Source organism: Podarcis bocagei (genome assembly GCF_964188305.1).
Source record: "Podarcis bocagei genome assembly, chromosome: 4".
Classification (NCBI taxonomy): Eukaryota; Metazoa; Chordata; class Lepidosauria; order Squamata; family Lacertidae; genus Podarcis; species Podarcis bocagei.
In genome coordinates, this window is record NC_138128.1 from 75,180,371 (window position 1) to 75,202,488 (window position 22,118).

Sequence of the window (22,118 nt, forward strand, 5' to 3'; positions counted from 1 at the left end):
TGAACTCAGTTCTTCCTCCCTCCTCCTTTTAACTTAACAAAACAACTAAGGAGAATCTTTCCAGGGAGGAAACTGTTTGCTCTTCTCCTTACAGCAGGGGTGACTAGCCTATGACCCTCCAGATGTTGTTGGATCACAAATCTCCTCATCCCTGACCACTGGCCATGCCAGCTTGGCCTGACAGGAGGACCAACAACATCTGGAGGGTCCCAGGGTCTTTAGCCCTGCTTTAAAGACCCTCCTAGCAGCACTGGATTTAGGACAGTGTGAGTGGTTTCCCTGCATAGCGTACTGAGCCAAGGGGCTGCAAAATTTAAGATATCCATTTGGGGGATGCTATATTACCAAAGTCTGCCCCTGCCCTCCACTCTAAAATATGTGTCTGTAGTTTCTCAGGTTGATGACCACTGCACTAGGTATCAGTCCCAACAATTTATTTGAGAGCTGAGTGAAAGATTATAGCTTAGGGAAAGAGCTACAGCTCAATGGTAGAGAACTTGCTTTGCATGCAGATGTTTCCAGATTCAATTTCCAGCATCTCTTGATAGGGCTGGTGACCCCTATCTGAAATCCTGTAGAGCCACTGCCAGTCTGTGTAGACAATGCTCCCCTAGATAGACCAATATTCCTTGGTATAAGGCAGCTTCCTGTGTATAAATGATGCAGAGAGCAAAAGCAAGTACTTTTGGGTCCTTTCACTTCCTTCCTCAGTTCACATGACTGAGGCCTTGTGTGGAAGATTGTGGAAGAATGAGGTGGTAGAATTGAGGAGCAGAAGAGTGCACTGCGCCACTTCTGGTTGTGTGAATACATTTTTTCAATCCTTCCCACAATAAATATATCCCTGAAGGTAAAATGCTAACACATCTGGGAAGAAGAGCACAGCCCAAACTGCAGGGAATTTGGGAGCAACTTGGGGCAAAAAGGCTGTAGCTCATTGGTGGAGCACATAGAATCATAGCATCATGAAATCGTTGGAAGGGACCCAGGGGTCGTCTAGTCTAACCCCCTGCAATGCAGAAATCACAGCTAAAGCATCCATGACAGGTTGCCATCCAACCTCTGCTTAAAAACCTCAGGAGAGTCCACAACCTCACGAGGGAGGCCTTTCCACTGTCAAACAGCTCTTACTGTTGGACAGTTTTTCCTGATGGAATCTCCTTTCTTGTAATGTGAAGCCATTGGCTGAGTCCTACCTTCTAGAGCAGGAGAAAACAAGCTTGTTCCCTCTTCCATGTGGCAGGCCTTGAGCTATTTGAAGATGGCTATCATATGACATACTGCATTCAAAACCAACCCCTAGCACCTCCAGAAAACTGGGAATGACTGGGAAACATATTCTGAATAGGATTCCTCACAAGAAAAGGGAAAAGTGGACAGCTATGCTGGGAAGTACTCTTGCTTGAAATCCCGGAGAGCTGCTGCCAGTCAGTGTCAAGAATACTGAGCAAGATGGACTGACAGGCTTTCTCAGTATATGGCAGCTTCCTGTATTTCTAAAGGTGAACTGATTTATTTCCCTTCCCATTGAGAGGGGTCAGTTGCTGGCAACCACAAATAATGGCTGGCTGTTAAGCCAAGACCAAATTTGTGGATTCCTGGACACATAGAATGGAAGCATGTCTCAAACTTATTTCTCTAATTCCTCAGTAATGCACAGCATTTGCTTGAGGATTGCCGCCAAATGCATTTGAGCTGTTACAGGAAAGGCTCCCCTCGGTGGAAGTGGTCATAGCTCAGTGACAGAACACATGCATTGAAGCCGAAAGGTCCCTGGCTTCAGTCCCTGGCAATGCCAATCACGGTTGGGAAAGACTCCTGCCCTTGAAAGCTACTGTCACTCTGTGTGCACAATGAGAGCTAGATGGACCATGGTCTGATTTGGTATCATGCAGCTTTCTATGTTCCTAACAGAATAGGAATAAAAATCCTAGACCCAATGCCAAAGCAGCAGCTAAGAGTGCCAGAACTGTCATGGTAACTTATTTACTTGCACTGGGGCTGGATTCCAACCCCACTGTCAGTGAGTGGTAAAACTGCAGCCACCCCACTTCTAGAACAAGTCACCTTGTCATCCTGCAGAATCCTAGTCAGATTATAAAATAAATCAGCAAAAGCTTCCCCTCACAGTTGGTGAATTCATTCCTCCCTACGCTAATGTGGCATATGGATACTTAAAACCCCTCAGCCAGAACATTATAACAAGCAAACAAGTTTAGAAAGGAAATCTGACATTTCCCCATGGCATGTGCTACCTATGAGCACCTACTTAGCATCTTATAACTGTGAGCCATTTATTGGTGGCTTAGTGTGACATCCCATTGTAGCCTTTCTTTCTGCTGATTGCCTGAGGAGGGAGCTGAGTGTATTTTACAGATTAACTGCTGTGACTGAATTCTGTCTCAAACAAATGTTTAAATAATGTTGGCTGGATGGCATGCTTTAGTGAGCTCCATGCACTGGATATCACCAAATTTAATCAACATCACAGGCAGAGATAATCCTGTACTGTAAAACTCAAGGATAAAAGTTATGAATTGAGGAAGGGGAGGGGGACACCTTTTAGGCAGCTGTCACCAACCTAGTGCCCCCCAGATGTTTTGGACTATGATGCCAATCAGCTCCAGCTGCCTGTGAGTTGTAGTCCAAAACAGTTGGAGGGCATCATTTGCAAAGGCAGTCTTAGAGAATAACTAGAAGTCACAGTGAACATGGGGGAGTAGCTGAGTTTCCCCTTCCTCTCACTACAGCTATGGAAATTAGCTACAAAAATTAACTATGTACTGTAAAAGTAATATACATGCAAGTCCCACTTTATGAACACTTCCTCTGAAAATTCACTTATCCAAACCTTGTTATACGCACCACAGATTTCATGGTCAGGAACACATTCAATATTTCCCCATAGGAATCAGTGGACATTGTTGAATTGTTTTGCAAACAAAAATTGTTGAGTCATTATGCAAACTCTTGCCTAAAGAAAGATTCCAGGGAATGCATTTTTTTTTCCATAAAGCGGGACCTGCATGTACTGTCATGTTCCTACCTCACACCCTTGTAGCAGCCAATAATGGGTGAAGCAGGAATCATGCAATAGGATGCCATCAAACATTAATTGTTCTCATTATTACATGTGATGATACAGAGAGGGACAGGGAAAATAGACATAGGGGCAACCCTGTTTTCTCCATCACATCATTGTTTAAAGTATTTTGGAAAGCTCGAATTTCACCATCCTGAATACCTGGGGAAATAATAAGGTGACTGGCTTTGACTTATGGAATAAGTGAAAATAATGAATGCTTGTAATGTTTTCTAACCACAACATATGCATTTAGGACCGTTTTATTTACCACCTCATTAATGAGTTTGAGCAACTAAGAATTTAGAGTGCTGAATAAGGATTTACATTTAATTGAAGTCCGCTTTTCTTTTCCTGACAAAATGTATTTTTGCACCCTGGTTGGATGTAATTAGTTCAACAAGGCTTTAAAAGAAATTGGCTTTGTTAAAATGTTGTATTTGCCACGTCAGTTTCTATGTGGAAATCAAAGCATAGAAATCACTAGCTTTATGGAGCTAGGGATGTAAACCACAGAGGTTTATTTTATTTTACTGTCCTTCTTGCTGTCACTATTTCGAAATTCAGAATAATAGTGAACCCCAAGGGGCAAATGTTTAATTTCAGATAAGATATTAAACATACTTAACAATTATTTATTTTACTGTTACAAAAATGGCAGCTACAATAGTGGCTATAACAAATACGCCACTCGTTTTCATCTTCCCAGGTACCGTTACATTTGCTAATGGTAATCACATGAAAATATTAAGCTTTTTTATACTGGTTCAGAACACTTATCCATCTAGACCAGAGTTGTCTTTGTCAACTATTAATGCCAAGCAGAGGTATTCCCAAGGCCAGCTACCTGAACATAAAACATAGGAAGCTGCTGTATACCAAATCAGACCATCGCTTCATCTAGCTCACAATGACTGGCAGTGGCTCGCAAGGGTTTCCAATGGGATAGTTCCAGCCATACCTGGAGATGCCAGGCCTTGAACCTGGGACCCTCTGCATGCACACCACCGAGCTACAGCCCTTCCTTACCTGGATGCCAAACGGGCATGATTTTTTGTTGTTGTACAGCAGCTCCATAGGGCTGCTTTGAAGTCAGGAAAGTGTCGCTCTCATTAGGTCTTTCTCTAAATCCCCAGCACCTGCTAATAGCTTCATAAGGGACAAAGGGCAGGCATGGATGCTGTTTCTCCTCTCACATGAAAGAGATAATGGCAGCTATGTGTAAGAAAGAGAAAAAGAGATTTACGGGGTGGGGGGTGGGGGGTGGGGAATGGATAAATACTCTCTCCCAGAACAACAATTTGCAGATCTTCAAAGAAACCCAGTGGGGCTGCTAATTAGCAAAATAAAGACCCATAGGAGAGCATAATTATGTATCTCGCCTATCATGACTCATTTGGGTCTCAGCATCCTTCCTAATGGGAGATGCTGTGGATGGGGCCAAGGGATCTTCTCCATACTTGTAAAGCATGTCTTCCACCACAGAGGTATGAGCTCTCTCCTTTGACAGTGTGCATTAAACATTCAGAAAGACAAAATGGAGTGAATTGTGATGGATCACATTAGTGGCTGTGTTGAGGATAGGCAACATTCTATTAAAATCTCATTGTATTTTCCTCTACTGCATACTACCAGTTCACCAAATGTTTCTTCTGAGAAATCTGAATTTTCTCCCTACCCTCTGAAAGTGCTTCATGTGAAAATATGTCAAGCAACAGAAGCAGTAGAGCTCTGGCTGTGCATCACGGTTTTCATTCCTTCCCAGAGTGCTTCAGAGATTAGCTTCTTTCCCAGAGGCACTCTGGGAAGAAAAGAGAATTGCTTTAGGAAGTGTTTTCTTTTTCTTTTTAAGAAACAAAACAAGGAAGGTAAGAAGTTCTTCCCCATTCTAAATGCCCCCCATAGTTTGCATAATTTTGTGCTGCCCTCACTGCCCACTTTTGTTTTGGAAGCCTGCCCCCCAAGAGGGGTCCCATCAAAAAAAACAAGACCAGTCTTATTGTGATTGGTAACAAGGTCTATCTTAATTCCACCCCTAGGCCTGCTTACAGTCATATAGTTGGATGGGTTATAGTAAATATATAAAGAGAGCCCACCTATGCTTCAACTCAGTCCAGCTGGGGACCTTCCCTCAATTTGATTGGATAAAGGTCTTTGCTCCCAAAGCCTGCAAGCTTCTTCAATCTATGCCATGCTAAACTAGCATGAACTGTAGGGGCGTAGCCAAGGGCAGCTGAGGGGGAGTTGCCCCCCCAGCAAGTAAATAAATAAAAATACTTAACTGACCAATCACATCACAGGTAGCTTGGTTCTGCCCTTCCAAGAGAAAGTCTGCCCCCCATCAAAAATCCTGGCTATGTTCATGAGGGATGGCACATTTTCCTGGAACCTTAAAATCAGACATGGGTGGCTTTTGCACAGTTTAGTTGCAGCTGTGAGTAATGTTCAAGATTTGGACTAAAAAAATTAAGGCAGCTGGCAAAAGCAGACCCCCAAAACAAAGGGGTTTTGTCTTTTATGGTAACAAAATGATAAACAAACCTACAAACTGTGTTTTGGCTCAGCTCTGAATTTAACAATGGGGAAATATGGCTAATGGGGTACACATATACTTATATCCTCACATAGATAGTATTTGGTAATTCAAAAGAAAAGAAAACAGAATAGGACATAATGCTCTGTTTTGAAGCAATGACTCATTGTTAAAATGATAATGGCTGGAAGTAGCAGAGTACAATACAAGTAAACAATTTGCAGTGTCAACAGAAATGCAGTCAGTTGAAAAATTAACCTGAATACATTTCCGTAGAAAGAAAGTAGGATTCCCCCTGCCCTAATCACAGCTAAATTCTTCTGAGAGAACCAGTTAGAACGTGGCAAAATATCTTCTGAAACATTGCCAAATACATGCATCAAATTTATTGCAGGAATTTTTTGAACAGGCAACTTTATTGAGATGCATAGTGACAGCCACTCCACTGAGGATACAAAAACTGGAATTACATTATGCATCTGCATTCTATGTGGGAAAGAGCCCTGCCTCAGTGCTTGGCATTGCAGAAGGGCCCAGGTTCAATCCTCAACATCTCTAGATAGGACTTGGAGAGGGCCTGGTTTTAAATCCTGGAGAGCTGTTGTCAGTCAGAGCAAATGCTGAGCTGGATGGACCAATACTCAATGGCTATGAACACATTAGCAGCTGAAGATACAGTGGGATCATTTTCCATGGTTCATTTCAAGTTGCCTTTGCATGCTGTACACACCAGAGAAAGGCAGGAATGTCTTCATCTGGTGCACATTACAGGTTTGGTTTCCCTGTCACTGCAGTGCCCTGAACTCATGAAGCTGTCATCTGCATATGCACTGTTACCTGCACATGGGCTATGGCTTTCTAAGAAGTACACACCTCAGCTGAACTGTGAGGTGAATGTAGCGTTTACCTTGTAGCAGCAGAAAAGTAAAATAAGATGTGTGAACTAGTTCTGTATATGGATGAAATTTTAAAAAACAAAAACAAATTGGAAGTACAATTTTTATTCTGCAATAGCTATGGGATTCACATAACTCAGTAGGACTCTCAGCAACAAAGAAGTAAAACGTAATGGCTTATATGATTTGCAATGAAGCCTGGGCGCTGTTACTTTGCTTGCAGCTCCCAACATATTTTAAAGGTCATGATCTGGAACCATGTGCATGCAGGACTTATTTCTCATTGTCCTTCAGTTTGTCAGGAAATCTTGCATGCATCAGCCTATTGGGCCTAGTAGCTGTTAGTCTGGGAGTCTCTCTAAGCTTGTGAGGCAGCTGTTATAAATTGAGAGAAGAAGGGCTGGAGAAAGGAGGATGAGGAAGGAGCCTGCAGGTTCTATCTAATGATATTAGCAGAACCAGAGAAAGAAGACACTCAAGGGCAGAGAAGAAGTGTAGCTACTGGAGACAGCGTTTGGAGTTCCTTGTTGGCTAAAATAAACAGAAGCCAAGGTCTGTGTCTGATACTGTACAGGAATGCTTTAGACAGAAACTAAGGTGGTGGTGGTTATCCTCTTTTTTCTCCTTTTTTCTCCATATGTATGTACTGCACCCCTGAGGCCGCAAACATCCAAACAATAATACCAGATATTGTGAGGAGTCATCCTGTTTCCTTTGTAAGCTGACAGAAGTCAGTGCTGAAGGTCTGCACTGCAGGCCCTACTGACTGCAGTGTAACATGAACCAATTTAACCCACCAGCTGAGTTGTGCTTAACAGGCAATGTTGGTGAAAACTGGAGAAGCCTGGAGTTTGAGAGGTGCCAGTTTTTGGCAGCTAAAGTTTGATGAGGAAGCAGGAGTAGATGGATAACGTTTTGGTTGATCAAATGGTGTGCACTAGTGTGTTGCTCAGTTGGGATTTACATTGGTGCAAGGGCATTACAGTCATACCTCGGGTTGAAGTAGCTTCGGGATAAGTATTTTTGGGTTGCACACTGCGGCGACCCAGAAGTAACGGAGCGCGTTACTTCCGGGTTTCGCCACTCGCGCATGCACAGACAGTCAAAATGACATCACATGCATGCGCGAAAGTGGCGAATCGCGATCTGCGCGGACACGGGTTGCGTTCGCTTCTGGATGCGAACTGGCCTCTGGAACGGATCCCATTTGCATCCAGAGGTACCACTGTATTAGTTACCATATAGTAGAGAAGAACTACTGACTCCTATGGAGAAATCACCAGTGATACAAGGTGTAAGCAAGGAGAAAGTCATGTTTTGGGTTCATTTAGTACTTCTCTCTCTCTCTCTCTCTCTCTCTCTCTCTCTCTCTCTCTCTCTCTCTCTCTCTCTGTGTGTGTGTGTGTATGGTGTCTGATGGAGAATTTATACTGTTGGAAAACCTACTTCCCTCCCTCTCATTTGCCTTTGCACACATGGAGCACTTTGCTTTTCATAAAACAATAGAAAAGCTCCACTCCCTGTTACCACATCAATCTGAATCTTAGAGCAATAACCACAATTGCAGTATTTCTTCCATCTCCAGCAGTTATTCTGCAATTGTGACTTCAGACACTGATGTTAAAATGTTGACCTTTTCTTGACACAGCAAGCCTCTGATGTCTAATATTAGCATAGTTATGTTCTTAATAAAAAACGGTACATGATGCTGTGGTAAAGGTTAGTACCCCTTTGGCTTATCAATGAGCAGCTGCTCACTGACTGTTGCTCCTTTGACAAGGTATACTCTTTAAAAAAAAAGCTGAGGTTTGCTCATAACAGAGTTAAAACTATAGATGCATCAATTGTTTTGGCCTTTCCTAAATTCACTCACTGATTGACTTTCATATATTCAATGCGTTTAAATTACATACCAATCTAGAATAGAATAGAATATTACTATTTTCTTGAAGGTGCTGGGGGGTGGGCAAAGGATCACAATCTCCACTTTAAGTAGAGGGGGAAAGGCCTGTAACAAATAGGACCGCAAGCTTTAATTGCCTCAATTTATAATCAGCTAGGGTTGGAATCTGAGGGGTGGGGACGGGCTGTTGCTCAGTGGTAAGTTTCCAGGTTCAACTCTCAACATCTCTAAGTGGGCCTGGAAATGTTCCCTGTCTGAAACCGTGGGCAGCTGCTGCCAGTCAGTTTATACAATATTGAGCTAGATGGACCATTGATCCGACTTGTTGTAAGGCAGGTTTCTATGTTTCTAATGCAGCTTACCTGTGAGTGAGCCACGTTAAATTCAATGGAACTTACTCCTGAGTGGGCATGGCTAGGATACAACTTTATTTTAACTGGTGACTAATTTTATTTGTTAAATAATTAGGATATGAAAAGGACTATAATCATAGCTTTCTTGATTAGCCATGAATGAGCTGAAAGTTACGGTTTTGCCTGACAAACCTGAACAGGTGATTAGGAAGTTAAGAAAAATGCAGTATGTTTCTTGGTGGCTGCAGCTTTTGGTATATATAATAACACAAGAATTTTACAGGAGAATAATAAGAGTTCAAAATTTAAATACACACATGATTAATTCAGACTTAACAGCAAACCATGGTGTTTTGATCCAATAATGCACTGCATTGAGCCATTATGGTTTGTAACAAACCACTGTTGGTCATCAAAGCAGGATTTTATATCAGGACATGGTTTGAATAAACCACAGTTAGCTGTATTTTAACAATTTAGGAAACTGCAATTTGTTGCAAACTGGAAATGGAAACTTAAGATTTCCTCTCCTTAGGCATACAAGAGTGGGGGAAGGAGAGCAGATGAGCTTAAGGGTCACGAAAGTGCTTTGTTGTTATGCCTGAATTTGGGCACGGTGACCAGAGAGGGGTTTTTTGTTTTGTTTTTTTACTCAAATTAGCTAAAACCAAGGTATCCCTCAGTTACATTTGTTCTCTTTGGGAACCTGTTGCATGATTAATGGTTGTGCTTCCTGCTTTAAACGTTTGCTGACTTTCACTATACTCTGTGTTAGTATTTGTAAATAAAAATATATTACTGTATGTCTCTAGATGTGTCTCTAGTACATTTAGTACTTGAGACACAACTAGTATACTCAGGGCTTTTTTTTGAGCTGGAACTCTCTAGAACTCAGTTCCAGCACCTTTCAGGTGGGTGCCATTGCCATTGTAAGAGAACAAGGGAGGTGTTCACGATGAGTTCCAGCACTTCTTTTTCTAGAAAAATAGCACTGAGTACACTTAGGGAAATTTAACTTCGTTGCTCTGCCCCTACATTTCTTATGCAGATATAACAATATGAAAATGACCATGATGTCTGCTGGAAGCCGCCCAGAGTATCTGGGGAAACCCAGCCAGATGGGTGGGGTATAAATAATAAAATTATTATTATTATTATTATTAAGCAGTAGCTTTTGCATGTTGGATCTTTGGTTGTCAGAACTGCTTTGGATAACATTACAAGTTGAACCTTCCATGCACATTCACAGCTTATTTAGTCTTTTTACTTAACTTTCTGTCTAACTTTTTCATACAGTTGTATAGTGAACTGTTAAATAATCCATCCCAGAGGTGCTTCAGTTCAGAGTAGAGTTAATTAGCTATTATTTAGAAATGCATTTCCAAAGTGCTAAATCTTGTAAGTCCTCTTAATCACTGCTTGATGAATGCATTAATGACCCTCTGCTCAACCATATTCTGGCACGTCTCTCACCTCTGATATACAAGCAGCATCCTCTTTTGCCCTTGAACTTGAGCATGTGCATAAGTGCAGCCATAGAGACATATAGGCATAGGCAGGTGCTCTTCCCTCATCCTGCTGATCCTGTTCTCAAAATATGCTTTGGTATGAAAAGCACAGTTTATTCTGGTTCATTTGCTTAGTTAGCTGGTGCTATTTTAATTTAGCCCTGAACTGCCTTAGTTGCAAGGAACAGCCATCCATTGTTTAGTTGTGGGCAATTTTAAATCCATCTAAAGATGCTCAATCACAGAAGCCACACAGATGCATGGTTGAATAATTTTGTCTCACATGTTCCAATTTGGCTTCCTCCATGTCTTAATTAGCATGCTGGGTAATCCTTCTCTGGTTCTGCCTTTTGATACCATTTAAATAATAATAATGGATGCAACTTCCCTCAGATAATTAGTTTGCTCTGCTGTTGTGTATATTTATGAGTACTTCACTCAGTATTATCCAAACAGAGATGCAAGGCACCAGACAGGTGGACTGATCACCCTGGTATATTTGAAGGGAATGCCAGGTTTGGCTCTCAAAAGGAAATCTCCATTATTTCAATTGGTGTTGGCTCTGGACAAGGAGAAGCAACCCCCAGCGCAGTTCCTAGGGTACTGGCTCTTCACTTGTAAAAGTATTCTATGCATTGCTTAAAGACAGAATTAAGTTTAAAGAGAAGTATTGCTCCAATAGGCATGTAGTCCTGTATCTTAAAGGTATGTGAACACAGCAGTAATAAGGTACGCCTTCTGAATCACACCATTGCTTTTTGCATATGTTTATGTGAACGTACATCAGGCCTTGTTTGGTATTAGGTTTGAATATTAAGAACTGGGTAGGTATTGTAATTTTGCAAGCATCTAGTAAATTTTGTTGGTAGCATTAGTATATAGTTTGCATACTTGTAATGAATTGATCACTTGTGGCATCTTAATTTGGATTGCAGCTCAGAAACAAAAGGGAAACAATTGTGTGTTGGGCCTTATGCCCATTGCAGCAGCTCTCAGTGAAAAAACGGGGCAACCAAATACCTGGGAGTAAATAAAACAATAGCAGCAACAAAAAACAAAGCCACCCTTACCTGCTTTACTTAATCCTGCCATTGGGTGTCACTGCTTTTCTTTAAAAAATTAGTTTACTAAATATTTTCAATCTGTGTCAAAAGTACCACTCTGCTTCTGGAGCCCCATTTGCAGTCTGAGAAAGCAGGGCAATATTTTTGGCTATGTTTTCAAGAGATGAGGGAGATAAGAAATGCTAAAACATTTCAGCCCCTGGAAAGGCTTACCTTAATGAGTGGTGGTGGCAGAAACATTTTGTGTGTGCGTGTGTGCACTCTCTTTCTGTTAACTTACAGTGGTAAGCATTGGTAGAACTCAAATCCGTGGTCCTGCAAGCTGCTCCCTGCCGCCAATTCCACAGGGAGATATGTGTGCATCACACTGTGGCATAATTTAACTTTACAGTGGAGGTTGCCATATTTCTCCCATACAGTGGTGGTTGGTGTCCACTGGGTTTGCAAGCTTGCTAGGGAGCTGTGGGGATGTGGCCAATAGTCACATGGGTGTGGCCAATTGTGATTTTCTCCCAATCCTCCCTGTTTGCAAAGATGCTGTGGACACATAAGTACTGCAGTTATACAAATACTCAGCACATAACTAAACTGAAAAATGCCTTACAGGGGCCCCTGTTGTTCTTTGTTGGAAGGAAAGTTCTGTGGCCTCCACCTGTTCTGATATCCTTCTCCTTTGCAATGGAACAATGACACTTTATACAACATTGCAGCTGTATACATTAGGGTTGCCATATTTCAAAAAGTAAAAACCAGGACACCAAAATTGTTGAGCTTCTTTTAGAAAAAGCCGAAAGTTGTTGAGCTTACACTCCTAAGTGTTTTTACAAAAACACTCCTAGGCCTGGCTGCCTAGGTATGCCCTTCAAGGAAACAGCTCAGAGCATGCTCAGAACATATACTTCCAGTTTAATTGACTCCCCCACCCCAATTTGTTTTAGAACCAAAGTTAAGCAGAGAATGTGTATATATGCATGTGTGCCTAACACAGAGGTTCCTGTAACGTGACACAGTTTCAGTCTCATTAGTATGAGAAATGCTTTTGAGAATTGAATATCAATCTCAAGAACTGAAGTAATTTATTTAGCAACAGCTCACTTGTAGGATCCACTTCAGTTTATCCCTAGAAAGGTGAAGGCTCGGATTATAGAGAACTGGGTATCCCACCAGTGCTCTGCAGCAGGTATGTTGGCACTTTATACTGATGTGAGCTAATGCACCATCATACTTCAGTGACCACCAGCTTTTGTATATGAGTCGCTTAAATGTTTTAGAAGCTTGGAATCCAAAACATGGGTTAGGGTGGGGTGGCTAGAAGAAAAGTCAAAAGTGCATCCTATTGATTTAAATGAGTAAGATTTGCAGTTGCTCCAGATCATGTGTCATCTTCACATGCAGAAGCATTGGAGTGACTTCCCTGTGCTATAATCCTACACTGTTCCTGCAACAGGAACATTGCCTTCTCTCTCTGCTAGACAACATGTATGTCAGTAGTCTCCCACCCTGCCTGATGAAGCTGTGTAGACTCATATGTTGGGAAAGCCGCTCTCACACCACTGTAGGCACATGTGAATTAGCTAAGTGAGAGTCTGGGAAGGAGCCCAGGAGACCCTTGATTGAGACACAACAGGTGATAATGGAGAGCTGGAGCTTACTCTAAACCTAGTGAATTAAAATCACATCACTAGGGCTAAGGCTAGCTCTGTAAATACTCAATTGCCAACCTTTCCATGTTCTCAGAAAATGTGCTGGCTGATGAAGTGAGACTCTCCTCAGTCTAAGCTAGAGTAGCATACTCATTATCAATATCAGGAGAGTTCTGAAGTACCTTATTTGTAGGGGACTGGATAAAGCTAACCCCACAGGACCAGGGATGTAAGCATCACCAGGACATTGATTAATGGGCTGGTAGACGTAAATGGGCTATGGAAAAGAGATTACCTGGATCCCTCAGAGAGTTTAGGGTTACCAAAAGCACATTGTTTTCTGGTATTCAAAATTTGGAAACAAAAAACAAAACAGTTCATGTCCTGATACTGTTAGTCCCAAAATCAACTCTTCATATTGGAATGTCATCCTTAGTACAGAAAATTAAAATAGATGGTCCTGAAATAATGGTTTTTCATGAATAATTGGATTTCTGCATAAGGCCTGCTTTGTAGGAAAACGGAGTGAAGCATGATCCAGCAGTAAAATCCTACACCCGCCCCCCAAAAAGAATGAAGCTATGAATTTACTTTTTCATTATTTTACTCTGCCATATGCAGAAACAGCATCTTCCCATTATGCTAAGAAAAGGTTTGTCTGAATTTTACCAACAAGATCTTTAAAAATGAAATGAAACATGAAATAAACATTTGTGCTGTTGTTGCTGTTGACTCCTGGGGCACAACATATTAAAGCTGGTTTTAGCATATTAATTAATTAATTTTATTGAATATATATACTGCCTTATGCCCAGAGATCTCAGGGCACTTTACAGAACAAAATCAAGATATAAAACCACAATATATAATCAAAATAAAAACAACAACCCAATAATACCTCCCAAAAAGAACCGCATTTTAAAAGGCATAGGATGTTCCCATTAATTCCTCTTCTGTCCCTAATGAACTGTTACAGCTATGCTTTAACTCAAAATTTACATTATTATTTTGCCACCCAGAATACTCTTTACTCCAGAATGAGCATTCAAAATGACCTTAACAGATTGGAGAACTGGGCGCCAGCTAACAAAATGAATTTCAATAGGGACAAATGTAAGGTTCTGCACTTTGGCAGGAAGAACCAGATGCACAAATATAGGATGGGGGACACCTGGTTTACTAGCAGTATATGTGAAAAGGATCTAGGGGTCTTGGTGGACCACAAGCTTAACATAAGTCAACAGTGTAATGCAGCAGCAAAAAAAGCTAATGCTATTCTAGGCTGCATCAACACAAGTATAGTGTCCAGATCAAGGGAAGTAAATAGAACCACTCTATTCTGCATTAGTCAGACCACACTTGGAGTATTTTGTCCAATTCTGGGCACCACAATTTAAGAAGGATGATGACAAGCTGGAACACGTGCAGAGGAAGGCAGCCAAGATGACCAATGGTCTTGAAACTAAGTCTTATGAGGAACGCTTGAAGGAGCTGGGTATGTTTAGCCTGGAAAAGAGGAGACTGAGAGGAGATATGCAAGAAAGGAGATTCTGACTAAACATTCGGAAAAACTTTCTGACAGCTGAACAGCAGTGGAACTGACTCTCATGAGAGGTGGTGGACTCTCTTTCCATGGAGGCTTTTAAACAGAGGTTGGATGGCCATCTGTCATGGATGCTTTGATTGAGTTTTCTGCATTGCAGGGGGTTGGACTAGATGACCCTTGGGGTCCCTTCCAACTCTAAGAGTCTATGATCCTATGATTCTATGATTTTCCGAAGTGCAGAGTGGATGGTTGAGGCAGAGAAGTAGTTCTGTCTTTACCAACAGTCACACATCTTGCATTAGGGTTTCTAAAGTGTGGAGTTGGCTTTTTTTTAAGGCAGCACATGTATGTGCTTGGGGAAGAATTAGGTGCCTGAGATTCCACAACAGAATTTTTGGTTCAGAGGGTAGGAGGCCTATTGTTCTCCTACTTCCCTGTCAAAAGTGGTGGCTGTGTGGGCTGTGCCCCTTAATTCCATATTGATTGACAGTGTTATGTAGGCTTTCCTTCTTCCTTTGAATTCTGTAACCCATAGACCTGAAAACAGATGTGTGCTCTGCAACCTCCTTTCTCCTAGGATTTGCTTTCCTCTGTCCAGTAAAGCTTAACTGCCTTAAGAACATAAGGAGACCTCTGGATCAGATCAAAGCCTATCTAGTCAAGCATCCTTTTCTCACTATGCAAGGCAGATGCCTATGGAAGACTTCTTCTGGTATTTGATCTCAACAATTGATTCCCTTGTTGATGTTTGTGGTGGAAGTATCACTACAAAAGAAGTTATTTTCTCCTTTTCTAGTAATTTGGCAAAGAAGTATTGTGAAGAACCCCCTCCCCCCCAAATGTAGTAAAAACACATGACACAGTGTCAAGAAAAGGGCATGTTTCTCCCAACATCTTTTCATGTGCAAATTTTGCCACCTAAGAGCCTTTTCATTTGGCCATGATCACATAAGAGTAAAAACTTTCATAGTGACATTATACCTCAAAAAAGATGGCATGGCATCTGTTCAGGGGAGAGCCAGAATATTTCATTGTTTTTTGTTAAGAGATTTGGGTAGAGTTTTGTGATGCAAAGGAATAAATGGTTGCTGTAAACCCAGTAGCAGTGTACAAGGAGGTTATGACTACAGACACAGCTTTTTTCATCTCTGCATGACAAGCTGCCACCTGCTTCTGCATAGCATTAAAGGCAGAGGAATAAGCTCTCTTTTTTGCATCTTGGGAAGACGCTGTGTGGAAACCACTGGCCAACTGTTTGTTTGTTGCACAAAATAATGAATAAAGCATGGTTTGATTCTCTTGAGACAGAGAAGGTTCAACCATTTACAATCAATTTCCATCTCCTGGAACTAATGCTATTTAACTCAGTTTTGACACCCCCCTCCACTTTTTTTTAAAAAGATTGTAGACTAGAGTGGTTGGAACGGGCCTGCATAAGCTGCGCCGTCAGCCAGACACTTCTTTCTCAGACTATAGTAATAATTACATGTTCACCTCTGTTTTATCACTGAAGTTATGCACAAATAAATATTGCCTGCTAGATATCCTTCGGCTGAAAATGCAGTTTCTTAAGGCCTGGGCAATATTTTTCATGTGTTAATTCTACATAATAAATATGAAACATTATTGATATCAATAGTTCAACTGTTGGGCATTTGAAAAGACACCACTATTCTTAATGGTTTCCTTTTCTGCATTCCCGACCCCTACTTACTGGGTTATAAAATGCTATAGCACATTATTCTGAGCAGAGCATTTTTGTATAGGGGTACTTGAGCTTTCTTCAATGTAGTGTTAGCTTCAGGTATGGTCAGAGACAAAGAAACATGCCTAATGTAAAGTCGCTCTGCCAATATTTGCAATCCATTTGTTACCATATTTGAGTCAGACACATTTTTAAAAATAAAATATTCTCATATTGCCACGTCAAAACTGTCCCTGGTTAACACTATGAAATATATGTTCATTGCAAATTTCATACTAAGAATTAAAGACTAGGAAAACATTTTCTGTGTGATAATTTTGGGTGGTATTAATTTTTCTCATTTTGTATATGCACAAATGGCATTTCCCACCAATCCAGAGAGAGTGCCTTGACATTTTTCATATTGCAGTTATAGAAAGTCAATATTTTCAGAACAGATATTATCTGATACAATGTTGGTGCTCTCTTGGCACTAGATATATTCACTTTTATGGTAATATTATATCTCAAGAAGAATATTGACTTAGAAAATCACATCTCCTGAGTAAAGTGCGTCATATTTAATCAAGCTGAAATCACTGACTCCTGGCTTTCAACAAATGCATGATACTAGTTCACATGAGTAAAATTATGAAGCAGCCTTTCACTTTCTTTCTGCTTATATTCCTGTAAAACAAAAACAACTTTATACCCTGAAAATCACCTTAAGTGCATTGGTGGTGATTAGATTCTGCAGTTCTTACCTCTGGAAATAGTTCACAGTAATTTTCTTTCACTATCTCCCCATCCCCCCAAAAGCAAAAATACCCCAGAACATGGATGCTCTTTTTCTAGATTGCTGCAGTGCAACCGCTTTGTAGATACATTCTCTCCCAAGTGGCCAGAGATGGGCAGTGTACAAAGCCAAATCAAGTTATGCAACAGAAGTGGTGAAATTATTTGCCACCTTTTATAAACATGCTCCAGTTTGTTTCTGAAGATGGAGGGGAAAGATCTGTTTTTCATAAAGGAGTAATATGTGGTTGCTAATTATAAAATATTTAGAGGAATTTTTCATTTGGTTATATTTTGCCATGGCATTTAAGGTGGGTTTTATGGATTACAAGTGTCCACCATGACAACCACCAGTCTATTCTGAACATTGCATCCGTATTAAAATAAACAAACAAGTGTGTCCCTAAAATGCCATTCAGCAAGGTTATACAAAAGAATCAATTGATTCCCAACTCCAACCCCCATTGATCCATGGACTTTTTCCTAAAAGAGAATATTTCTGGTGTGCTTTTCCTTAGACTGGGCAAGTATCCAGTTTTCACTGCAAGCTTTTTCTAATTGCTGTGCTGTATTTAAAATGTAGCTCTGCCAGCTTTCTAAATACCCAAAGTGGCAAATTGCATATTGAAACACCACCAAGCACAACGTAGCATTTTTTCAAGATAGAAAAATGACAGATTTAATGCCTCCATTGTCAATCACGTTAATGCCTCTAACACTGTTGCAGAATGAATTTCCAATGAGCACCCAAGCAAATGTGTGCAGGAAGTGGTTTTGCCTTTGTAACTGTACATTTCAGCTCCTCTAATTGCATCAATAAGGAATTTGGTCTCCTCGTTTAATGAATGCCTTTTGACTACTTTCTGAAAGGCAACTGACTGTGAGAAGGGAGAAACACTAGCATCTTTTATATGAAACCACATAAACAGCTTTCAATTAGTAGTTATCAACTCTACAAACTATTGTGTTAGAGCACAGTGCAGTGAATCCCATTCTGTTCTACTACCCATCTTTTATTCCTCATGAAAGCTTTTATTCCTCCTCTGAACTTCAAATGATTCCCCTGCCCCTGCCCCCACCCTCAGTAGTTCAGGATGTTGCTTTAAACCCACTTGCTTCTGATAATGCCTTGCATTCAACAGAAATCAAGCATTCAGCCGCAGTTGTTCCTGCAGCATCTGTAAGCCAAAGCATGTCCTAAAATGTGTATGAGCCTACAACACATGGCTGCCATGCATCCTTTAATCATGAAGTGAATTTCAGTATTTATTAAAATGCTTGCACTGTTCTTTTTTTAGCATTATTTGTCCACATAAAATCAGCACATATTCAAACAACTCTGCATTTAAAAAACAATGCAGCAACACTGCAAATGTGATTTATGAGCTATGAAATAAGCTTTCCATTGAAATAATGATGATGATGGAATAAAAACCAACAAAGCACCTGTACCAACAGGTACTGTGTCGAACCTGAACTCAAACTTCTGATTTGCATTCTCTTCACTTTCAGCGGATTTATGGAGGAAAGTTTAAAATGATAAAAGGAAAGGAAAAGGCCAACATATGATGAGCATGTGTCAAAATGTGATATAGAAGTGGTTGTGGCAGAAAAGAGAAATGTAACCTTCATCTTAGTCACTGAGGTTCAACAAACCCACCTTTTTTAAAAGCTTATTTTATTTGAATCACAATGGTTCATACCTCACATTCCCTGGAGCCTGCTTTGCTATATGTGCAGGGTCCCGTCCCGTTCAGCAGCATCTCACTGGTCTCGGTGTTAGTTGGCTTATAATCGACATAAAATTCCTGTGTGGTTGGAGTCATCTGCTTCAGCGACTGCCGTTTCTTCTTCCTGTGCCTTCGCATGAGAGAGCGCTGCTGCAGCTGCTTCATGCTGGCAGGGTACCGCTTCCACGACACATAGATTACCAGCAGGATCACAAGCACAGACAAGAAAAGGGCCACACTCCCTGCTATGATTTTGTGGAAAGAGATGTGTTCTGTGTCGTGCTCAGGCTCTGAGCTGGCTTCTGTGGACCCGACGGTGGGGGGCAGAGGGGGCTTGCTGTCATGCTTAGGCCTGATGACTTTGGGTTTAAAGGTTGGCTTTGGGAAAGCCTGTGGCAATTCAAACCTCTCTGTAGTACTTTTGCCACATATGCTGTAATTTTTCACTGCATCAATAACGTTCACCCCCTGCAGCTCTTTGGGGCTGGCACAGATAATTGTATTTTCCCTCAGCCCTTTAAAACTTTTTAGCCAGTTTACCAGGGAGCAAATGTTCCTGCTGCATTCCCATATATTCCCAGCAAGGCTGATGTCATTGAGAGATATCCAAGAATCCAAAATCTCTTGACCAATAAACGTGAGCTTGTTGGAATCCAGGTTGAGACGCTGTAAATTGGGCACACACTGGAAAACACTAGGTCCACTGAAAGCTTCTATTTCATTGCCAGATAAATCAAGCCTTTGTAATGAGCTCCAGGTCCAGGACATCGTTTGTCCTATAACACTGATTTTATTCCACTGTAAATAAAGGTTCTGGAGGCTGACTAGCCTTGGAAAAAGAGCCAAGTTAAGCTTAGAAAATTGATTGTGCTCCAGGTGAAGCTCTTTCAGCCTGATCATGCCTGCAAAGACATTCCTTGCTAAGCTTCGGATTCTGTTGTAGCCCAGGTCTAAGAGTTCGAGGTTCCTACAGTCCTGGAAAATTCGGACAGGGATTGTTCTCAGGGAATTGGACCGCAAATGTAAACTCAGCAGCTTCCTTAAGCCCCTGAATTGTTCAGCTCCCAGAGACTGCAGCTGATTATATGACAGATCCAAGTTCCGGAGATTTGTTACTGGTCTGAAGGTGTTATTAAGAAAATAGGCAATTCTGTTGGAACTTAAAATCAACTCTTTTAGCCTGCGTATTCCATTGAAAGCATTTTCATCAATATTGCTGATGTGGTTATGGTCTAGATAGAGCCAGGTGAGTTGATTAAGACCTTTAAACTGATTGTATTTTAGTTTCTGGAGGCTGTTGTATCGGAGGGACAAACCTAAACAACCAGCTGATATACTTGAGGGTATCTCCTGTAATTTCTGGGACTCGCAATATACCATTTTGCCTTCGCACCTACAGCCCTTTGGGCATCCTCGTTCAGCAGAAGAAAGCATTGTCAGTAATACAGTAGGGGCTATTACCAGGGCTACAGCTGATCCGCTCAGTAGCCTAAATACATTGAAACCTGGAAATAAAAATAACTTAGAAAAGTTATCCCCCCAAATAAACAATCCAGATCTATTTCAATCATGCTCAGAATTGCTACTTAAATGCATAAGAAACCCCCAGCAGCATAAGTACTTTGTAGCTTGCCCCCACTTTATTTTAATAAAGGAAAATGTAATAAAGAAAAAAAAAATCATGCACATAAGCTAGCCACAGTCAAATACAATCTCTTGGAAATTTAACTCTGGTCACATCTTGCAGGGAGGCAAACCTATAGAGCAATTAAAACAGAATCAGTGCAGGCACTGCTGTAGGCTAACTATAAATAAATAAAATGGAAAACCTACCCATCCTTTGTGTTTTCAAAGGTCGTCGTTAGGTCTTTTGCTTTTGCTTAGGGTGCCACAAGCATGACAGCCCCTGTCAGCTGCTCTGTGGTGAGTCAAGGCTTGCTGACACCCAGGAAGAAAAATTGGACCCCTTGGGAGATGGACCGATTTTGGAACATTATTCTTTGCCAGCCATGCAGAACATCCCAAGAATAAATCCCAACACAGCATTTGCAGCAGAATGTCAAGTTCTTCCTAGGTAATAGGATCTTCATGGATGGTGCGTTTTTGCATCTTTACATTTAGAAACGAGCTGCTTTAAAATCTCCCCGTGCAAAGCATGATAGATTCCTCCAAGTGATGCTCAGCTGTCTGAATTCACCCGTCTGTATTCCATTGGGCAGCAGTTCTCATAGTTAGCACTCCCGATCCAGCTAAGGAAACTGCGTTGGAGCACAGAAGCCAGGATGACCCTGTTCAATGAACAAGCACTGTTCACTTCTGCGTACTGTCATTCTGAAAGCTCCTCCGACTGTTGCTTTGGTTTCAGTGAATGCAGTCTTATGTAAAGCTGCCCCCAGTGGCGAAGAATATTATGGGCATGTGCAGAAATATCTTCCTCCTCCCTCCCTCCCTCCCCCTTTAAATCTTGCAAATGAGTAAGCCCTGTGCTGGGAAATGAGTGATTGTTCTGGGTGACTAAATAGGAGCAGACTGGTCAGCCTCAGTATACACTAGTGAAATAGTTGGAAATTTCCCTGGGCTTTTAGCTTTTCATTGTCATCTTTCTCTTTTGGGTAATTTAACTAAGCCTTTTAAGCCCAGCATCTGCTGCTGGGACTTCCACCTAACATAAAGCTTGGGTGTAACATTTCTTTTCATTTAGGCAAGAAAACAGCACACACACAAGCCCATACTCACAGAAACCTGCGTATATACACAGTGGGTGTAATTGAACACCACAGGCATTACATTGTCATGTAAAACACACTAATCCTCACTATTACCACTGGTATACAGATGGCAAGTACTATGAGTAATCAGGCAGGAAAACTTAACAGGTCTAATACCAGTGCAGTTAACTTTTTTGGGTGGGTGTAGGAGGAGGCATGTCTGTATACTGACTGGCATACTACAATGCGTATTCCCTGATCCCCCACATCTATGGAAGGCACATAACCCCCATTTGAGACTCTGAGATCTACCTCTGAAACCCCACACTGTCTGAAGATGGCAAGTGGATCCGAGGTATAGTTGGCTTGATGGCAGGGTGACTTAGATGCATCCCTTTCAGTGGGCACTTTGTGATGCTGCCTTTTAAGGTGGGCTTGATTGTCATGTCAACTTTTTAATGTTGTTTCCAATTAATTTTTCCTTTTCCATGTTTGTTATGCTTTTAAAAATGTACATTTTTTGTTACGTTGTTGTTTGCTGCCTCTATCATTTTCATGGAAAGGTGGATATAAATTGTTATAAATAAATAAGGATAGTTAATAATAATATATATGCCCAAGCAATGCACGCATAAATACATGTATATGTGCATACAGTAATGCTGTGCACGTT

The 22,118-nt window shown here is 41.2% G+C and overlaps 2 protein-coding genes across 6 annotated transcripts in view; one reads left to right on the forward strand and one right to left on the reverse strand.

The window, feature by feature from the left end:
• LRRTM3 (leucine rich repeat transmembrane neuronal 3) overlaps window positions 1-21,105 on the reverse strand; it is a 98,475-nt gene extending 77,370 nt beyond the window's left edge. Inside the window, exons 1-2 of the mRNA XM_081190923.1 lie at window positions 20,571-21,105; window positions 18,711-20,242 (exon numbers count right to left, since the gene is read on the reverse strand). Of these exons, the coding sequence (XP_081047049.1) occupies window positions 18,711-20,242; window positions 20,571-20,574 (1,536 nt within the window). The 5' untranslated portion in view covers window positions 20,575-21,105. The remainder of the gene's footprint in view (window positions 1-18,710; window positions 20,243-20,570) is intronic.
• Window positions 1-22,118, forward strand: part of CTNNA3 (catenin alpha 3) — a 559,480-nt gene that overhangs the window by 224,642 nt on the left and 312,720 nt on the right. The gene's annotated exons all lie outside the window — the stretch shown is intronic.